Raw genomic sequence first — 21,844 nt, 5'->3', positions numbered from 1 at the left:
GGCCCTATTTAAGCAGGCAGTCACCCTAGAATATGTGGATGCTTAAATACCGAACACATTGCATGGGAAGCGGATCAAATTCATTATTTTTTGAGGACTTGGTAGGAAAACAGAAAACCATCACACACACCTGGGCTATTGCAGCCGACCACCATAACCGATCCCAGAGCAAAGCCCCCCAAACCATCCCTGCTAGGCACCTTTTAGGAGTGCCATCAGGAGCTGCAATCCACATGCCACAGAGGTACCGAAAGCTCTAAGAGGATTTGTCAGGTTTAACAACATTTTTTTAATTGGGTTTTGATACCATAAACTTAAATACTCAAAATTTTAAGATCTGTCGTGAATGGGAAGAAACGAACATCTCGTGTGCTCTCAACCTTACCTCTCACAATTGAGTTTCTTCACTTGCTACAGAGAAAAATGTTCTGGAACGAGCTGCAAACTGTTTTTTCCTCCAGCAATGGCATTCTCTAGGGCCACAGCTGTTCTGAATGTAAATCCTTACAGTTTGTGTTTATGAAGTTAGTCTCTGTAACCCCAATCTTAAACCTCTAAAGCCAATTTACTGCTCTGTATTATGCAGCTGAATACCAACAGAAAAAGGGCAAGAGTCAAAATGGAAAAACAACAATTTAGCTCGTGAAAGTGATTGTTTTATTCTAACATTTTATTGACTCTTTAAAATGGAACAAACGCCAAGACTATGAGGATCATAGGCAGATATCTTTATTAACTAGGCTGGTACCCTTTCAGTACCAAACCAATGAATAATTATGGCAGACAATTGCATTAAGCTGGCCACATACCTGCGAAGACCCTCTAGCTTAATAAATTGTTACGGGGCAATGAAAGTTTACGTAGCTGACTAGAAGTGTCAGAATAGCATTACACAGGCACCATAAAGTAGAGTATCGCTCATTTGAATCACAATCCAACTAAAATCAGCCCCTAAGCTTGTTTTTATGACCTTGCCCTCACAGCAAACTCCAGTTTTCCAGCCCTTTCTCTCCACTTGGTGACTCAGCACAGCTCCTTCTCTGGGCAGCAATAAACTCTACAGAAGTAGCTTTGACTTATCAATAACTTTTTTTTTCTTCCACTGGGGAGTAGTAGGCTTAAGGTATAGAAAGAAAATAAAGGCAAGCAAGATGCAACTATAGGGAAGGTTTAGCAATAAAGCAAGGGTGGATGTTTCCTCTGCCAGGCACACACCAGCAGTTTCCCCACTGCCTCATAGCTCCTCCTATGAGAGGAGCAATTAAGTCCTTGCTAAAGGAGACATTTGCATTGATTTCCTACCAGAGCAGCATAAGAGAAAGAAAAACAAAGCTGTCTCTGGTCACCTCCTCTTCCAGAGGTCTGCCTGGCTCCCTGCGAGAAGCAGAGCTGGGATAAGACAGTCCATGTACACCAGCCCCTTTGCAAAAAGTTCTTGTTTCAGATGATCTGTCTCCCATCAAAGACCTAAAGTGAAAGCTTGCAGCAGGAATGGGAGCCTTCCACATTTATATAGGGCTTGGCACGACAGAATCTCAGAGGGGCTGCCAAAAAGTTGAACATATCTGTTCCACACAGCATCCACCAGCAACATGGAAGGGAAACTGAAAATAAGTTTTCAGGCTGCATCCTACCCCTTCTGCGCCTGGCTGCTATGCTGCAATCTGGAGTAAGGAGCACTGATCTTTAGGAAAAACACTCTGATTTTCATCCAAGTCAACCCAGGTTTTTCAGCATCACTAGTGGAGAGGAAGGAAAAGTTGCTTCTCCTAGCAGAAGCAATTAAGGACTTGCTGGGTGGCTCTCACACACACAGCATGTGAAGAAATGGGCCAAACCCCCGTTCCAGACTACGTAGAGCAAGATTATTTTTTTTTCCTTCTGAAATTGCATTGACATGTAAAATATTTCACTAAAATATCTCTTTGGAAAGTGATCCATTACCATAACGTGACACTTTTGGGTAAGAGCCTTCTCAGAAGAAAAAAAACTACCTGGAAAGCAAGACCAGGAGAGGCAGAGAAATAGAATTACAACAGTTTACTGAAATATTTTGGTTAAAAGTGTAACACTGAATTAGATGCACATAAGTGTTACATATGCAGTTCAGGCTGGGGAGGACATGGAAAGCAGCCAAGGACCAGCTAGGAGCCAAGAGCAAACACGTTTCGTAGTCCCTACTATAAAAAAAAAAAAAGCAGAAACATGACAGCTACCCAAAAACCTATTCTGTAAACTCTTCAAACGACACCACATTCTTTGCTGTAAATAATCCCAAGCCAATTTTGTTCCTGTATAATATTTCTAACAACACCAAGCACATTAGCCCAACCAAGTCACACCTGGCCTCTATCCCCCTGGAGGCACGACTGGGATTTCATATGGGGATTCAGCTCCGAATTTTCATTTACCAAGCAGAACCTAGAGTCCTACTTATTGCTAGCCCTCTCTTTGATTTCTTTCCCCTAAGAAACTTTCCCACTTTACTAGGACATGACCACCACCTAAAGGTGTACAAAGCCCAGTTCAGTCAGGCATGCTCCCTTAAACACAACGCACCATGGCTAGTGATAGTGCTCATCGTTACTGGTTCATTAATTTCAAAAAAGATACTTGTTTCATAAAGACATTTCAAAGGCCTCAATTCTAGGATTACTTATTTTTTTTTTTAATTCAATTCAAAGTCCAAAGAGCCTCAAACAGAGGGTTTGAGGGAATAGTGGCTGTGAAACAAAGCTTAAACTGAGAAGAATCAGACAGAATAAAACTAGTTCACTTTCTGTCCGTCCTCAACTTTATCTTATGGAAATAAGAGGTTTGAGGTTTCACCCCCCAAATTTTATGAACTCAATAAATAAATAAATAAAGCATGAAAGGTCTGGTTACAGCAAGTAGAGTTTTACCCAGAAGTCTTCTTTATTAAGACAGAAAGCCTCCCCTCAAAAAAGATTGACTTACAGAAGAACAATTCAAAAGAGTCATTAAAACAGACATAACAATTCAAGTTTACCCTCAAAATTGACTTTGCAACATTTAATACATGTACCTAAGTCCAGACACCTCTGTGGAAGACCATAGCTCACGTTAAACCAGACCCTGTAACACCACGCACGAGTAAACACATTCCATCCTGAAATTAAATCATTGCATCGTGCCATTCTGAAACAATTTCACATAATAATTCTGAAACTCTAGTCTCAGAGGTACAGCTTTGCAGATAGGGCACATAAAACCGTGATAGAGCTCTTACTGTGAATAAATAATGGTGGCTATATCTAGAAAACAATATCAGCCTACACGCAGCTTGATAGATATCCTCTATTAAGAAGCTCCAGCATTTTACAAGCATGCTAGATAACTGGCAGTGATCACACTATAATCCATTTTAATTCACATTGAAAGGCATTTTTTCTCCTTCCAAAAGGGATTCTTTCCACAACCAAGCAGATACCAGCAAAGTTACATGTCTCCAAAGAAAAGGTGAGATATATTTCAACTGAAATACCTGAAGTGGGATTATTATATTGTGCTTTCAAACCTATTACGAATTCCTGTCCTGAAGTCACTAAAACTCATCTATTTTTACCCAAACCAGCCAGTTAGAGCAAGCACTGTACTTACCTAGCTGCTGCCGGGGATCCAACACACCAATCTTTCAGGGGAAAAGACCCAACCAAGGAAGGCTGCCTTCTGCCACCCAAAAACACCAACGCAGAACCCTCCACCCCACCCGCATCATCCCTTTTCTCAACCAACACAGCAACCCTAAGGCTCTGCAGGTGGCCCTCATTCTGGGGCAAGCCCAGCTCAGCAGGTGAGCAAAATAAGAGGCTTGAAAGCAAGCCCAGCTGCTCACAAGCACTGGCACCTGGAAATCCAAAAACCATGAGCAAGAGGCACCAGGAGAGCCAAGCTACTCCCTGTAGGACACTGCCTCCGGCATTCCTCTGGGCAAAACCCACAGCCCTGCCAACACGATTACAAAAATTGAGTTAGTGTTACGGCATCTGTGTAACTTCAGAGATGGGGATGAAAAGGCAAGAAAAGATCCAGAGGGGAGGTGGGCATCGGCCCAGCTTTGTACTGCCGCAGCTGATTGCGGCACGACCTGCGCCGGGCAAGGGCAAGTTCAGCGCTGGCCTGACACCACGCCGGACAATTCATGGGCCTGGGGATTAAATTGATGGCATAAAGCAAAGGTGCAACAGATAGGGGCTTCATCAAAGTATCAGGAGTGATTTTCCTTCCCATCAGCACACGCTGCTTTTGGAGGTTAAGAAGAATTTTGCAGCAAGTCATGACCGTTCAGGGCACCTCCCGTCCTCCATCTGGTATCCCTCGCTCTTCCCAGGCTTTATATGGAGGCCTTGCTTCTCTAACGTGGGGCTCAGGGACATTTTTTCTATCAAGGTACCCAAATTCCCCTGTAGATTTAGCCCTCGAGATCCTAATTAAAGAAGCAGCTGCTTTTTATGTCCTTCTGTCAGTTTGGAATAATTTTTCTTAGTTATTGAAAACAGCTGCTCTTTGATTAGCACAATGAGCATTTATTTTCTCTTATACCAGTGTCAAACTGCTTCATTGCAACACAGACAGGAGACACTTAGTTTTACAAAATAAATCTATACTAAGTAGAAGCACAAGCGAAACGGAACAAATATTTTGGCATTTGTAGCAACGGCATGCAATGAGACAAAGTGCCTCCTCAATCAATTCATTCGCTGTTGTTCTGACATGGCATGAAAAATGAAGAAAACCATATGAAAATGAGGGAATTTTTAATTCTCCAAAACTTTCCCCCGGAACAGTTTGCTTCGGTTAAGAGCTGTCGGAGCAGAACGCTTCACCAGAGCACCCCACAGCAGGGAGACTGCAAACGACGTGGTTAAAAAAAAATAGGGAGAGAGAGAATTAAAGGCTTGGGTTAAGTTTTGCAGCCAGAGCTGCTCAGGGAGGCGACCTGAGCAGGCAGAGGTGTCAGGATGCTGCAGCATCTGGCCCCACGGGCAGCTCCGTGCCCATCCCACAGCCCCAAGCCCTTTCAGCAAGAAGGTTTCACGTGACATTTAAAAGACAGCCCCAGGAGTCTCTGCCTGTAAAAGGGGGAGGCGTGTGCATGTGTTTGCATTGAAATTTTTGACTCATTTGGGGCAATTCATGAGCCCAGCTGTGGACTGATCTGATTAGCTGTACTAGGACTAACAAACAACGCGTGGTTTTGCCAAGACACTGAAGTAGAAAGGATAACAGTGTAGAGAAACAATATTTTCCAGGCATTACTGTTAATTCTATTTAATATTTGATGAAGATAACTCCCTCTCTACAAAGGTCTATATTTATCTAAACCCCTGTTCACTGTGCTTTACACAGGCCCAACTTCAAAAGATACTTGTTTAATGTGTCTTAATTAAATCTGAAAAGAAATTATTTCAAAATAAACACAGAATAGATGTGAGCACGCTTTAAATTCAAAGTACTACTGGCAAAGCTATAGACCCTAAGACACTTATACATATGAAGGAGCTGTGTGATATTTCTGTAACTTGTCCTGCATGCTTCTCTGCCTTCCCAGTCAGGGTTTCAAGCAGAAATACCTTCCACTGGTATTAAGTTAATGACAAAAATATATATTGAGCATAGAAGCCAGCTCAGAGTGCCATTACAGCTCTCCCATATCCATTATGGAGGTTCAGAAATGACTTGGGTTGTGCTGTGAGCAACCCATATCCTTCCTTAGCGTCTGTGAGGGCTTTTGCGTAGCCTGAATTGTCTCCAGCTGTTCCTGTTAACCTGCTCTCAGGGCACCTCCACAGGATTTTAGCAGCCCAGAGACCCCTAATCTGGCTGGGTATATTTTGCGCGGGGATGTCTGTAAGGAAGCAGGAGCTCTTCCAGCTTGTGTAGTGCTGCCAGCTCTTCTTTTCCCCAGACAGCCAAGCAATTAATTTATGGAGAGGATTAGATCTGAGCAGGTTCTTGTGAGACCCCACATTTTTGCATTGCTTTCTCAGGAGCATTTGTAGAGGTTATTTATATAGAAAGTGTAAGAAACTTCAGCAGGAGAGGAGAAAATTGCTAGTCAGATGTCCGTATACCACCATCTGTTACAGGGACTGTAGGAGAAGCAGCATGAAGGCACAACAAAAGAATTAAGGGTGTTGTGACAGCAGGAATCTGAAATTATTATTATAACTTGTTGTTTTTCCTCAATATTCAACAGCTGCCAGGGAGTTCATAAACTGAAATCTGCATCTTTTATATACTTGGTACTCTGAATTTGAATCACATAGGAGCTAACTCAGATTAAGCACCGAATTAAGTACCAACTCTTTGACAAAGCTGGTTCATCTCATATTTGAATTGCTGATGTTGAAGTGGGGCTGAGAAGCTGATGAGTTGAAGCACCCTTTGCATTTACCAAACAGATAGGATCAACCTTTTTAAATTGCTTTGTTTTTATCTTAAAATTTAACAGCGGTTCTCCCGTGTTAATTTTCTCAGCATATATAAAAAGTCTCAGGAACACTTGACCTTGGTGCCATGGAAAAAGAAGAAATGAGGGACACAATTTATGATGGTATTCAAATAGCACACGGCAAGCATGATGGCAATTTAAGCAAGGAAGGTGGGAGAAAGGGGAATAGTAGCCCAATTTTCTGTGTCCTTGTTGGGGTCAGACCCAGCATTCATCGCATCACTGGGAAAATGTCCCAGGCTTGCGACTGCCTGAGAAGAGGAGCAAATCCCTATGCTACTGAATGCTAATCATGGGATGTCAGCTTTATTTTTTTTTTACGAAAAAAAAAAAAAGACCAGTCTAAAGTATTACATAATACTGATTCAATAAAATACTTTTATATTTTTTCACGTGATTTGAAGAAACCTACTGCTCGTGCTCGTGTTGGATTAAGCTCTCTGAATCAAACACTACAACCTTTGTCAAAACTGTGACTTTCCAATGGTTACCAGTACTGATGTCCAGAGGAGTTTTGACCACGTAAGGATTGCCGGAGCTGGCTCGATAAAAATTTCAGTTGGATAAGGAGCTTCATCACGTAATTTGATGATACTGACTATAAATCTGAAGCCCATGATGTGAAACCCCCTCGGGTTCCCCCTCCCCACGCTGGTCCTGACGGCCTTTGGGCAGTGGATTCTCTTAGTTATCAGCACCTGCATGAAGGGCGTGCCGCTTCTTGGGGCTGCTAGTTAAAACTAATCACTCTTTCGCAAACATTTTGTAAAAAAAATCACAAAACCTAGAAACTAAACCAATACACTGCCAAGTCACTAAACCGATACTTGTTTCTCCTCCGGAGGGCGGAGGGGAAGGCATGCTCCTCAGCAACAGCTCTACCCTTTAAACCTACAGCAGAATCTCAAAAACATCGGGGTACAGGAGGAACCCCGTGAAGACGCTGTCGTCCTCGGCGCTGACGTAGACCCCGTTCCAGTCCCGCGCAACCTCCAGCCACACCTGGTCGCCCGCGCTCAGCTTCAGGACAGTCAGGAAGGAGGCCTGGTCAATCTCCTGCCCGTAGAGCGTCTCGCGGGCCTTGGCCACCTTCCTGCTGCGGGCCACCAGGCTGACGCGGGCCGGGCGGCCCCTCACCGTCAGGTGGTAGGCGAAGACGTACGCCCCGGGCACGCTGCAGTTGAATTTCCCGGTGGAAGGGTTGTAATCTTCCTGGTCGTTGTACAAAATCTTGTCAAACCGGATGGGGACGTTGGGCGGAGGGAAGGGTTTGGACAAGCCGGCGCTGAAGGCCGATCGCAGGAGCTTCGCGGCATCCCCTCGGGCCCCCTTCGCCCCGCGGGAGCCTTTCCTGCCCGGCGCCCCGCGGCCCCCCTTGCTGCCAGCCACCCCCTTGGGCCCTGAGGGTCCCGTCACGCCGGCGGGTCCCAGGTCCCCTTTGTCACCCTTACTTCCCTGCTCGCCCTTTTCTCCCTGCTTTCCCTCCGTCCCCTGAATGCCCTCAGCCCCCACCTCCCCTTTGCTGCCTTTTTCTCCCTTCATCCCTCCTTCCCCTCTTTCCCCCTTTTGGCCTCTCCCCCCCGGCTCCCCACAATACCCCTTGTCCCCCGTGTCCCCCTTCTCCCCTTTGTCACCCTGTTCTCCGTCCACCCCCGGGTCCCCGGCGTCCCCCCTGTCCCCCTTGTCTCCTTTGGTGCCGTTCTCACAAGTGTCCCCCTTGGAGCCCTTTTGTCCCTTCAGCCCGGGGAAGCCGTAGCTGCCCTTATTGCCTTTCACTCCAGCTTCACCTAGGACAGAGCAGGGGCAGAGAAAAGGTTACAACCATTACCGTAGGATAGGGTATCCATCACCAGCAGCAAAGGGACAGGCCGATGCACTGTTCACGGCTTTCCCGGCCCGTGTTACGTACCTTGCAGCCCAGGCTTGCCTGGATAACCAGGGTTTCCACTTATTCCTCGCTCGCCTTGCTCCCCTTTGCCTCCTAGGACATCGCACCATTAATATGTCATTTGTGACACTGTCTGCAGCGCAGAAATCATTACACAGAAAGTGACTGGTACCATCTTGCACGTGTCCCTCAGCACGATGAGCAATGTTTGTTTTCAAGAACAGAGCTCACAACCCCCAGCTGCATCTCCCAGCACCAAGCACCATCATGCAGACAACTCCATCTCACACTCATGTCGGATTTCTGCCCCAAAACAAGGGAAAAACTCCTCAAAAAAGAGGAGTTCTGAGTGGGATCTTTATGAGCAGCCGTACCACCTGCGCATATGCCACCACCACCCAAGTTATTGTCCCTCTGTTCATGCCATGCTAAATCTCGCAAGGTGTCAATCCGTATCAGCGTACTCTGCTTCCTTTGCAAAAATATTTTTTTCTACAGTTTTGTGTTATCTGCTGAGGACAACAGCATTTGTTTTCCAAAGGAGCAGTTCGTCTACTTTACCTCTTTCTCCTTTAAAGCCTTTGGGACCTTGAGGTCCCGGGGTTCCCGGCAGACCTTGCACACCGGCATCTCCCTTCTCCCCCTTAGGACCTGTAATGTAATCACATCAACAAAGTTATCTTAGTAACTCAGAGGTTTAACTTTACAGAGAAAATGTGTGATAACAGCTAAGCAACATGCCATCAGGGGATGCAACAAGGGCAACCCTGTTTCCATCACCCTGGTAAGAGCTGGCTATTTTATTTCCTGTCATATGGCTGATGCAAACCAAACGTGAGACAGACAGGTTTGGCTTGACCCTGCCCTCTGTGCATTGCAGCCGAAGCCCTTGGGGGACATAAAGGAGAGACAACAACACAGCACGGCTCCCACTGGTGTTGCTGAGGATGCCCTGATCTGGCACACAGCTCCCCAGCCTTCGCCTTTTGCTGCTGCAATCCCCAAATCGTACAGCTTTCCTTTTCGCTCTTGGCTACAGTTAAAGATTTTTTAAAACCAGCTTTCAGCTGCCTCAAAGCTGCAGGGGCTCAGGCATTCATAAAACATCAGAAGTAATCTGTCTTTAATATTTGAGCACATCCAAGGAGCTCCCATAGCTTAGTAATTGCCCCTCTCCTTAAAAAGAATTAAATCTGCAAATATAGAAGAGGAACCTGGCAGGTGGCTCCATCCTGCACAAGGAACGGCGAGCAAGCCAGCTTTCTTTTAGTTTACTTTTTCATCCATGTGGGAGCAAGAGGCTCCCGGTGCCCATCTGAGGGCAGGCTCAGGCAGCTGGAGCCGTCCCAGCACCACCCATCTGACTCGAGAGCTTCTCCATCAGCCCTACGAGTGCAAACTCCTTCCACAGCCAATATAACTTCCATTCGCTGTGGAAGCTAAGGGAAGTGCAAATCGCTTGAGTACACTGTATTAAAAAAATATTATTTCACAATTTTCGCCAGCCTTCCTCAGCTGAGTAGTTCCTAGCTCCAGTATTAGTGCTCGCAAAGCGAGCATTTGCAGACTAGCGCACTGCTCGTTATAACCATTAGATTTTGGCACTGCAGACATCTGGCAACGTGCTGAGCTGCCTGGTGTGAGCGAACCGATCCATCGTGGTTTGCACCTGGAGGCCCTGGCTCCCCCGGCGGCCCCCGGGGCCCGCCGGTGGGGGGACAGCAGTCACAGCAGTTGAAGAAGAAGTCGGCCGCGTCCAGGGTGTCGTTCTCGAAGGGGAAGAGCGTGGTGGCCGCCCGCACCGCGGGGCTCATGGAGGGCAGCTGGGCTCTGCCCGGGGCTCCCGGCATGGGGGCGAGGGAAGGGTTGGCAGCGCCCGGCGGTGGGGATGGCTTCGGCTTGGTGAATCTCAGCGCCGGGGTGACCTTCGCTGCTGCCTGCGTGGTTGCCACCAGCAGCATCACGGCCGCGGGGACGGCCGACGGAGAGCTCCACATGCTGGCAGCTGTAGGAGAAGGGGAAGGCCATAACGAAGTGAGCGCAGCACCCTCTGCACCCACTTACCCCCATAGAGCCCGTGTGTTCTGCACTCACCCTCTCCATTCCTGCACTCCTCCCTGCACCCCTTTCATTATACTTCCACATTTTTTTTTAATCCAGATCATCACCTGGTTTCCCGCTAATGTGAGAACCATCGGCCACGCGCATCGCAGCTGACCTACGCACGAGCCATGCGACCTGTGGCAGTGCTGGGCCCATCTGCCTGGCAGGTGGCCTCACACAGCCTCTCTTTTTATGGGGAAAGTAAAGCAAAAACCAGGAAACTCCCCTGCCTGCCCACCCCTGCTGACTGCCACCCTGCAGAGCACTGGCCATCTGGCTGCTCCCGTTAGCTCTGGGAAGTGCTCCCAGGGGACCCCTGAGAGTGGCACGATCACTGCCATCGTGATGTCTCTTCCATTCATACGATTAGGAAAAACTCAGTAATGATTTCAGAGCCAAACACTGCCACACACCATAAAAACCTATGCTATAAAAGAATAAATGAAACAATATATATATATATATAAATTAAGTATTCCAAAATTTCAAAGTAATTTTTTTTTTCTTTGCTACTGACTGAGTCCCTAGACTTGCACGTTCTTTCAGTGCAAATTTTCAGGTCCATTCTTTTTGTTTTTAAAGAGGTGGTTTGGCTGAACCAGAAAGAAAGAGCAAAGTAAGAACTGCCTGTTTTTTCCTATAGGACAGATGACGCCTCTCAGATGACTTGTCATATAAAGCAGCTTTGTTTCTTTCTTAATCCCATGTGCCGGCCTGTAAATACAAACAGAACAGACTCCCTTTCTTGCTGAACCTGTAACCTAACCTTCCTATAGCAGCCGAGGTGCTTCATTACATGAGAAAGCCACCGGGAGAAACGCTGACTGTTCTTGCCATCCAGAGGGCAAAAGGACGGGCCCACCCAGAGCTGGGTGTCTGCGGGCTGCACTGAAACCTTTCCATCTTCAAGAATTCAGTTTCAGAGGAACAGCTCATGACGTTCTTACATGAAAAGGCAATTCCCCTACAAAACTAAATAATTTAACAGCAAACGTTATCCACAAAAAAACACCCAGTGACCACTGTTGCCTGTTGCTGATGTTTGTCCCATTCTTCACCCCACCGGCTCCAGGAAGATAAGTTATCATGTGTAATCATTGCATCCCTTCTCGCTGTACAAGGTGCGTTAGGATGGGACACGGGGCTCTAGTTTTTGTCACAGCCTCACATTTGATCCCAACCGGCCCCTGCCAACCTCACCATGAAGCTTCCAGGCGCGGGAGGGCAGAGCTCAGCGCAGGCAGGACGCAGCCAAACCCCACCGCCGGTACAGAACCACCACCACCACGGACCGGGAGGGTCGGCCAGCTGCTGGGGAGAGACAAAAAGCAAACCACTCCTGCAACAGGTCCGAAAACAGCTACCCTCCTGTTGTGTAGCCACATGGATGGGTTGCCACCAAAAAAAGAGAAAAACATAACTAACAAAAAAATATACCTTACCAGTCTGTTTAGAAAATTGGTCAGAGCAAGGAACCATTACACAGGTTTTAATTACAATGGGCCAGCCTGTTTCTAAACTAATTATTCTTACATATAGAAATGCATTTCAATAAAACTGGTATTTAGGATGTTTTTATTGTATCAGCTCACCACCAGTGATTCTGAAGCCATTCATCTGAATCCCCCCACGAGGAAAGATTATTATGCACAGTGGACACAAAATATGAAGAATTAAACTTTTTAAACACTAACTTTAAGAAACCAGTTTCTCAGTTTCTCTATGGCAGTAACTTTCCTGGAGACAAATCATATTGCCCCTGCGTCTTAAAGTCTACGAGTTCATTGCAAATATCCTGACTGAAGACCAAACGAACCGTGTGCGTTGTCCCCTACCTTGTAGTCGGTCCCACTCCCAGGATGACCTGCCCTCAATGGCACTTTGAAAGACACAGCCTTTTTTGGGAGAAAATCTGTTTTATTTGAGTAAGTGCTGCTGCTGTGGCCAATGAGAGCACGCATGGTGTGGGGAGAGGGGGCGGTTGGCGATGTCCCCTGAAAGGACCAGGGTGACATTGATATCCAAGGAAATTCAAGCGCTTTCCCCAGCCTGCGACGCTGCTCTTCACATGGGACTTCTTTGGTTCTTCAGCCAAAAAATGTTTTTTGGAGCATTAGGGACTCTGTTCGTGCCACGACATTGCGTGGCCCCACCAGCACTCAATCCCCAGCTCTTCTGCAGGTACCCAAAAATAGGAGGGTTACTGTAATGTTGTTCTAGATCTTATCAGATCTGATCAACCCTCTGGATTTAATTGATTTTCCTTGTCTCTCCCCGCGCAGTCACAGCACGCACCTCCTTCCCCAGGGACACTAGCACGGGCCATCGTTTATCCCCAGATCTCCCAGCCCGGTGCAGTGCGGTGTGAGACGCGGGAATGTGAGGCTGCCCTTCATCGCCCTGTCTTGGTGAAACACGAGCAAGAAACCGTCTCGTTCAATCAGTCTGGATTTACTACATACCAGCACACTCGGAGCTCAGCTGCCAGACAAGAAAGGCTGCTTGTTTCGGGCAGGCTGGAGAAAACAATCAATTCTTCTTTAATGTAAGCTGAGGGAATTGTGAGCCTCCATGATTTATTTGGAATCGCAAAGCTACCTTTTCCTGCACAATCGTCTACAGCTTTCAGCAATAAAAAGTTGATTAAGGAAAGTCTATTACTAAGCATACCGGGCTGGTTCGATTCACCAGCTTTTCAGGCTGCTCCAAAGAAGCCAGTCAGGAGTTTTGCAGAGCCACTCTGCACAGGGCAGGCGCTCGTCCTAGCCCCTGCAACGGGACCTGCACCAGCACTCCCTGCTGCCCGTCGGTGCTGCCGAAAACTGAGCACAGGTCTGGAATTCAAGCAGGCCTTAAAAAAAAATAATCATCATCATTTTCAATTCCATAATTGGACTAAATGTTTTAAACTGAGGTTAAAGATACCTGTGTCTTCAGCAGCTGAATTGCTGACAAGACTGGACACGTACACATAAATTGCAGATAAAAGGCAGCAACACACTCGTGGGTTAGACCTAAATCAAGGACAACACAACGTCTCAGGCATGCGGTGTAAATCTAAAGCATCTCCATGCACTTGCTACATAAGCAGTTGGTTTGCACCAGCACGGCCAAGGAGGAAGGAAGCAGCTGGCGACCTCCTAAATCACAGCCCCGCCGGTGGCACCCTGCAGCCATCACAAATAAAATCACGAGCATCTTACGGTGCGAGAACTGGTCGTTCCCTGTAAGAGTTTCCATTCAGAGAGGGGTGGACACCAACAGTGGTGGAATTAAAGTCTTGGGCTAATTCTCTTTAAGAAGCCAAACTGGATGGCGTCTACATAAATACCCCTTCCCTACCAAATGGGAGATTTGGGTCTCCAGGAAAAGTCAGTCCCAACAGCCCAGCAAGGTGATGTGTGAAGAGGAGAGGTCTTCCAGGACGGGGGAGGCTGCCTGGCCCGCTGGGATGTATGATGTACGCCAGCCCGCCCTCATGACTGTGTTATTCTGTGTGGTGGAATCCATAAAAATGCTAAAGCTAGTAAAAGAAGGCTGTTTTACCATACTTTTGCAACAGTGAAATTATTGGATTAAGGAGAAAAAAATACTTGAACTAACACATTCTCATTCTGCAGTGGTAAGACGAATGAAACACTGGATTTCTTTAACTGGAAATTGTTACCAAAATGGTAATTTGCATTCTCAATTTGAGCTGACGTTGCATGCACTCATTTAATCATCTGCATTGTAATGATAGTGTGTACTTGTATCAAAGGGTTTAATTATTTTTTTGAGTGTTACCAGTCACCGTTTATTTTAAATAGCTTAGGAAAAGGTTGCATTTACTTGTTACTCCCTTTCTTATACAATGTAAGAAGTTAAGAAGGACAAAAGTTATAATCATTTCCAGCATTTTATAACTAAGTTTACTGTGTGTTTTCCAGTAACACAGGAAAAGCTCCAAGTGGTTTCCAGGCTGCTCTTGGGGATGAACGTAGAGCATTATATATATATATATATATAAATATATCATATATAAAATCTTAGTGGCCACACTGTTAACTTTTATTTAATTTTTTCCTTCAGTGTAACTCTCACAGTGAATTATTATAGGAATATACTGAAACTTTACTCACCCAAAGCTATTAACCACTGAATGACTTGCACAAATAATGCATTGCAGGATCAGGCCTTACCATAACCTGAGCTACTTACCTAAAAAAAATAGTCAAATCACTTATAACTATATCCTGTCATTAGCAGCAGAAGTTACTCAATGCGGTAAAATTAACCATTTTTAATCAAGACTGATGCATTTTCCAGTGTTGCCTCCATATTCACCAGAGCTACTCTTTCATGGACTTCAATTTAATGCAATATTTGCCACACGTTAAAGCTTAAGCAAGAAATATAGCTTTAATCCTGGGTTAGTATATTTTCTTGAATAGCTTAAACAGCAGCAGGCTGGAATGGTATTATTAGGTTATGTGACAACTGCTGGTTTTTAAATTATACAGCACTTATTGAGTTACTGAAGCAGTTTGGGAAACTCATAGGCTGAGAGCGTAAATTAAGATTTAACACTAGATTAATCACTTTGTTTATTCGGGGGATTCTGAGTCCACACTTCACTGATATAAATGATGCATGTGGTCTGTTAACATTCCTTCAAAGTACATTTCAAGCAGATTCCCAGCTTTGCATATTTGCAGATAACTGGTTTGGAGTGAGATCTGCAAAGCTGACAAGTGACAAAAGGCTGTGGCGGCGCTGCTGATTGCTACCGGCACGACACCAGCAGCGGGTAGGGAGAGCTGTGCTCCTCTGATAACTGCTGGGCCACCAAAAGCACCCCCTGGGGCCTGCCGAAAGCAAGCTCAGGGAAGGCAGTGAAGCTCCCCGGAGGAGGCCTGAAAGCAGCTCCCCACACAAGCAGCTCCCCACCAGCAGCCCATTTTTGCATTCGTTGCTCCCAAACTAGTTGGGACTTGGACAAACCTCTGTTCAAATCAGCAGACAACCTGCACCTGCAGCCGTAAGGCCTGCTCACGGCCACGGCACCACGTCCCCAGAGCCCCTCGGCTCCCCGCTCCCCAGCGCTCTGAGGCCCTGGATGCTGGGTGCCACAGCACGGGGGGACGCAGCAAACTGCACCAACACTTTCTGTACTGAATTAATTGAGAATTTTTAAAATGAGATTGGCAAAGGTGATTCGAAAAGCACTTCCCAGTAGGCCTCACTGCCATTTGTCTGCAAATGGAAGTAGAAAATGTAGGCCTGCAGACACAAGGGGACTGATAAACTAAGGTAACGCTTTTGGAAATACAGTAACAGAGAAAACAGTGAAAAACTGAGGAGCACAGAAAATAAGGCAGGTTTGTAGTAATACGTGTTTTTAAACTTTCATGCTTAGGTATCAAGAAGGCAAAATGGAAAAGAGAATACGCACACAGAATGGGAAGTGGGTAAAAATGGAACTGAATTGTATTGGAGCTGCGTAAAAAATGTCAAAAGGAAATTCTGCGTGAAAAAACAATTAACATTTCTCACATTTCCTGCAACAATTTCATACATCTCTTAGAAGAGGCCCTCCTTCCTATCCCCCGCCCCCCTTTAATTTTATTTTCTGTAAAACAGGGATCTGTTCTGCTCTCCTGTATTCATTTTCACAAAGCAGTGGAGCTAAACAGAAAACAGACTGAAATTGATTTTTCCTGCTAGGTTGTTAATTAGCAGAGGGAGTATTTCTACATGACACAGTGCAATAGATAATTTAATCAAGTCAAGACACAGCTTTCGTTCTCCTCTCATGCCCTCCGTGTGTCGTAGCACTCTAACACCCTACATGCAGCCTCCAGACTGAGCCCTGAATGCAGGTTTGTAGGGTTTGACCTCAAATTTACCTCAGATTTACCCAAATATTTACCCAATGCTTGACCTCAAAATGAAAATACTGCTACAGGGATTTTCACTGGCTAGAAGAGGATAAAATAATCTCCCCCTAAAAGTATAATTGCATTTAGTGTTACTAAGATTCAGATATCAAGGGGAAATAACATGGGTTATATATATATATATATATATATATATATATATATATATATCAGTCCATGACAAGGTAACCCACTAGCCCTACACCATGTGTTGCTTTACATTTCCTGCGCCCGCTGGCTGGCAGTGCGGTCACACCTAAATAGAGATTTATGGCTCTTTAAAGCGTAATGACTAGAAAGACCCAAAAGCGGCCATTTCACATAAATAAGCATTTAGGGAGTTATTTAAGAACTGTAAGAACTTTATGATACCTATTACATCCTATTGAGTCAATCACTCAGGAGTCCCTAAATGCAGATTTAAGCCATCGGCAGCGCGTGCTTATTTAGGTGGGAGCTGGGAAGTGGAGCACGGAGCTGTCGCAGATCCCGAGGCCCCTTTGGGGTGCCAGCCCGCACCGCAAAGGGACACCTCGAGCCACCGAGCAGATCCCTTTGTCACCACCACGCAGTTGCTTCTGCCTAAGAAACACGCCCATTGTGCTCATTTGGGAACTGGAGATGGCCAGAGGTAAAAAAAAAGTGATAAAGTTACCTCGCTCCCTGCTCTCCCCCCGGTCTCCCTTTGTGCTTCAGGGTGGGGGTGTCACAGAAACCCTGCTCCTCCGGTGTACTGCTGCTCTCCTTCAGTGTGCCTCAGGAGAAAGAGACAAAAACCGTCCTCAATCGCCGGGCCTTTGCTAACAGCGAGTGGTGGGATTGCTTCCCTCCGTTTCTCCAGTGCCATCTTCAGGGAAGACGATGTTTGCTGGCGGGGGGGGGAAGAGCCAGGCTGGCTGGGGAGGCCAAAATAACCCCAAAGGAAGTACGTCCTGCATTCAGCATGCTGTAGGCTAGCAGGGTTATTTACCCAAATTTAGAACTGATTGTGTTTAAACAGACACCCAACTGGTCCGAAATATGTATTTCTCTCAGGCTAAACACTTGCCTGTGAATAGCCTGATAAAAATCACATGGACTTCTATAAACAGTCATAACCTGTAATTTACTTTTTAAAACTGCTCACACTGTGGACTATAAAACTGGATTTTGGATAATATCACGGCAAGGAGAGGAACTGTCAGAGCGATTTTATATGAAGAGACAACGTTAATTGCACTTTCTGAGCATCGAGAGGCGAGGGCCCTGCCGGCTTCTGAGGGTGCCATCCCCTGCTCCGAGCCGCTGCCGCTGGGACACGGCTTTGGGAGCGAGAAATTTGGGATGGCAGAGGGGAAACGGAGCTGGAGGCAGGCTAAGGACGAAGGTATGGCATCACCACACCGTCTGCAAAGCAGCACGGCCCAAGGGCCCGCATGGCCAGGCTGGGCCCTGGCTCCCAGCTGCAAGGTGATGGCTTTGTCCCAGCAGAGCCATGCTGCAGGTGGAGCATCCCTGGGGGAAAACAGCCCTCTCCCCCTGCAGGAGGGCAGGGGGGGGCCCAGCAGAAGGCCTGCAGCAGTGGGGGGCCTACAAGTGCCTTCGGCACCGTCCCTTGGCACCGCCGGCTTCGCGGTGCAGACACGGGCTGTTCCACTAGAGAGCAACATCAGCCTGTCTTTTCCCTTCGTGGCCGAAAGAAATCTCTCTCCAGCCGGGAAAAGGGCTCACCTCGGCCTTCTGCTCTGCCAGCAGGCCCCGTGTGCCCCTACAGCACCCATTCACCTCACGCTTGCCCCGTCCAGAAACACCAGCGCAGCTCTCTAGCAAAGAGCACCTTGCGTCGCTTCGTGTTAAGGCAATGTGTTTTAATCGGACCTATTAGAACAGGAATATAGCCTGAAAACTGCTCACAGCAGTTGAGCCTGGACCAGGCGTACTTCTGCTCAAGACAAAAAGTTCCCAGAAGTTTGCACTGACAAATAAATCCGACTTGGCTGGCGGCTAAGCTTTAAGAAGGCTTTTCCCAATTACAACAGGCAACATTTACCAGAGGTGGATGCAGGGATCACCAGCACAGGGGCTGCCTATTAATCAGCAGAGGGCAGGTGCTGGTTTTTAAGACATTTTATGCCAGCCCTGTTGAGTAAGCCCAATATTTTCAGTTTTCATCTAATTACCTCACCAGTCACAGAAGGTCTATCTCCATACACCTCCATGTTCCCTTATGAAAGGCAGAATTTAATTAAAAACAGGGGTTTATGCCTATGCACCTTCTTTTTAAAAGGGGAGAAGTGGTATCAAGAAGCAGGGCAGGTACCTCTACTGCAAACCAACACAGCTTTGCTGTGAGACTTATGATATTTAGTATTCTTAAAGCTTAATCTCTTAAAACCCTGTGATTGCAGAAAATTGCAGATTTCATTTTAAAAAGTCAGCTCTGAGCCTCGTGCTAAGACTCAGGCTAGAGGGAAATAACAATAATCCCAAATGCAATTGCATTTAACCTTTTCCAGTCTCATCGTTTGAGAGGAAATGAGGCACAGGTTGGGATTTTTCAGGGATATCACCTGGAAAGGACAGCCAGTGGCACATGAAGAAGCAACGAGCCGTGTTTCTGATTCCCGAGGTGGATGGCTCCGTGAAATGAGTCAGCCTGAAACCTGCCCGGTGAATTACCCCGATGGGGCGATGTGCCTGCAGATCTCCGCAGCAGCCAGCTCCATCCCGCAGAGCTCCCGTGGCACAACACTGATGGGCTGTGGTGTCGCAACACCCCTGGAATAAAGAAATGGAAACCCCTACTTTGCTTTAGCCCAAACGCTTTGTCCTGGCAAGTGCATGTTTTGTAACAAAGCGAGGTTGCACTGCTTGGAGTGGCGGTGTTTTAGAAGAGGCGCGTGCTGCACGCTTGTAATCCTGAGAGCAGGTGGGAACAAAGCTGCCTGCCGTGTGTGGAGGGCTCAGACCTTGCTGGGAGTTTGGGGTATTTACAGTATTAAAGAGCCACGGGGGAGGGAGAGCATTGTTTCTTCTGACATGCAAACTAGATGTGAGGGACTCTGGATCAAAACTAAATTCAGAGGAAAGATTGCCGCTGGTTTCTTTGGAACAGGCTCCTCGTGCCCACGCAAGGTGAAAATTAACCATCCTAAAAACACAACTCCACATTTAACGGGCGAGAGGTGGCAGGAGCACAGCGTCATGGGCTCAGGCCCATCTCACACCTCAGCGTGCTCTGCGAGGCAGTGAGGTGCACTGCACACGGTGTCTGCATCCCAAAAGCTCGAGCAGCCGCTGTCGCCTGTGCTGCCAGGGGACTTCCTTAAGAGACAGCACCCCGTGCCCAGAAGGGTTATCCCCCACCCACCAAACCACCAACCCTCCTCCCAGGCACATTTTTCCTAATTTTCCCTGGAGATGCCCCGAGAGGAGCCCCTGCCTGCAGCTCTCCCCTCCTTCCCTGCACCTCTCCCAGCAGCAGCAGAGGCAGCGAAAGAATCTCCGACAGGATAATGGAGGTGAATGTCCAATAGTACTAAATTAATATTATAAATAAATTATAAAATATATTGTATTTATTAGATCTTTTAATGGTGTAGGAGCAGAGGGACTTCCTTTCCACCTCTCCTAGCAGGCTTTAAAAATGGACAAAGAGAATAAAAACGTGCCTTGGTAGGACGGATTTCCACAGCAGTAGCTGCTGTCTGCGAGGAGGTGCCGGAGCCCGGTTTGGACTCCCTGTGTAGTGCTGAGCTTTGCCATGTGCCAGACCTCATGTGAAACGCAGCACATTTCTCTGAGCAGAGCTGAAAGACAAAGCGGGGTTTGCCAGTTGGCAGGGGCGGCTGTGAAGGAAGCGGGATGATGGGCAGGAGGCGGGAGGGGGGGAGGAAAACACCAGAGGTTTCAGAAATTTCCCGTGGAAAACTGGTATCAGAATAAGCAGGATTACTCACAAGGCTGGTTCTACCCGTATAGCGTTGTGAAAGCACGAGGAGATGAAGCAGATAGAGGAGGGAACTGCGTGTGTGTACACGGAGGTGAAAGCCTTCTCCAGCCACTGGCTGCGACCCAGAGGAGCCGCACCGCTGCCTGGCGCCACCGGCCAGCAGGTGAGGGCTTCCAACCCCACCGAACACCACCCAGTGCCCTCAGGGGAAGCATTCAGCCCCCAAAGAAGAGGTTTCCTCCAGAGCACTGAGGACGCAGTGCCAGGAGCAGGTGCCATAGGCTGCCGCCCGCCCGCTGCCCCAACTTCTGGTGCCCTCGGCCGCCGGGTCCCAGCTTGTGGCAGCTTTAGGGTCTGATATTTAAGGTCCCTTAAGGTATTTTTAATCCGCAAAGACAAATATTCACACCTGATATCTGAGTGAGGGTTGGGTATGGACGTGTTCAGATCTTCCGTAGGTCATTTATGAGATTCAAATTGTGACAGGAGATCACGCACTCGCTTTTACAGACTATTAAACTGGCTGTAGCAATTTAATATTTTCAGAAGGACTCATTGGGAGCAGAGTGATGAGACAATGTGAATCATGCAGGAGTATAGATCCCGCCCAGCCCTGGTACTCAAGTTGATTGTTCGTTCATCCTCTAATTACGCGTGGCACCAGATCTCGCGTGCCACCCAGCCCCTCTGCCCCGGCCCGGGTCCAGGCAGCATCGCCCAGCTGGAATCTGCCCACAGCACCCGATAGTGCCGATATTTATGGTGACAAGTGATAGGATGCTACAGTTTGCTGGGCAACTTCATTTCTGATTTACTGTGCGGGTGCCGGAGCCGGGCCCAGGTACCACAGGGTGCTGGGGTCTCCCTGGGGACCTCCAGGAGCCACCGGGATGTGGCCCTGAGCCCTGCTCTGGGGCAAAGGGACCCAGAGGTGCCTCCAGCCACAGCCCCGCTGTGGTTCCGTGGTTCTGTGCCACCAGACCGTGGATCCCAGCTTGCACAAACCCCGGAGGACTCACAGCACGAGGCAGGACCCTTACTTTCGATGTTTCCCTTCCGTTAATCAAGGAAACCTGACTAACTAGGAAAATATATCCACAAGTTTTCTTATTGGAAAAAGAAAAAAAATAGTAATAATTAAAGAAAAATAAGGAAGGGGAAAAAAAAAAAGGAAAAGAGAAAAAAAGAGCTTAGGCCTGTTGTTTTCTTAGTTTCAAAGGAACATCCTTACATCTGCTCAGGCGCGCAGAGGACCCCGCAGGTATTTTGCTCCTGCACTTCAGGTAAACCATACCGATCCAGACTGGAGTAAGGGGAATCTCAGGCCCTGCCCCGTGTCAGCAGAAGTTACCGCCTGCAGAGGGCAGGTGCAGAGCCTGTCGTGGAGTTAATAAAATCATCACCACGGTACTTCAGTGTGACTTGGTAAATATTTGCCATTCGAAGTTTGCAAATACCAAACACGCTCGTAGATTATGACACGAAGGCAGACAGCTAACAAATGCAGATCTTTATTTTTAGAACCTCCG

At 47.2% G+C, this 21,844-nt stretch overlaps 1 protein-coding gene across 1 annotated transcript in view; it reads right to left on the bottom strand.

The window, feature by feature from the left end:
• Window positions 1–21,560, bottom strand: part of OTOL1 (otolin 1) — a 118,049-nt gene extending 96,489 nt beyond the window's left edge. Inside the window, exons 1-7 of the mRNA XM_080604329.1 lie at window positions 20,725–21,560; window positions 20,035–20,172; window positions 18,934–19,141; window positions 10,033–10,368; window positions 8,925–9,014; window positions 8,385–8,456; window positions 3,622–8,262 (exon numbers count right to left, since the gene is read on the bottom strand). Coding sequence (XP_080460455.1) covers window positions 7,367–8,262; window positions 8,385–8,456; window positions 8,925–9,014; window positions 10,033–10,368; window positions 18,934–19,141; window positions 20,035–20,172; window positions 20,725–20,778 — 1,794 coding nt within the window. The 5' untranslated portion in view covers window positions 20,779–21,560 and the 3' untranslated portion in view covers window positions 3,622–7,366. The remainder of the gene's footprint in view (window positions 1–3,621; window positions 8,263–8,384; window positions 8,457–8,924; window positions 9,015–10,032; window positions 10,369–18,933; window positions 19,142–20,034; window positions 20,173–20,724) is intronic.
• Between the last annotated feature and the right edge of the window lie 284 nt (window positions 21,561–21,844).

This window comes from Anser brachyrhynchus (assembly GCF_964034855.1).
Source record: "Anser brachyrhynchus genome assembly, chromosome: 9".
Lineage (NCBI taxonomy): Eukaryota > Metazoa > Chordata > Aves > Anseriformes > Anatidae > Anser > Anser brachyrhynchus.
This window is presented reverse-complemented; position numbering and strand designations above follow the sequence as displayed.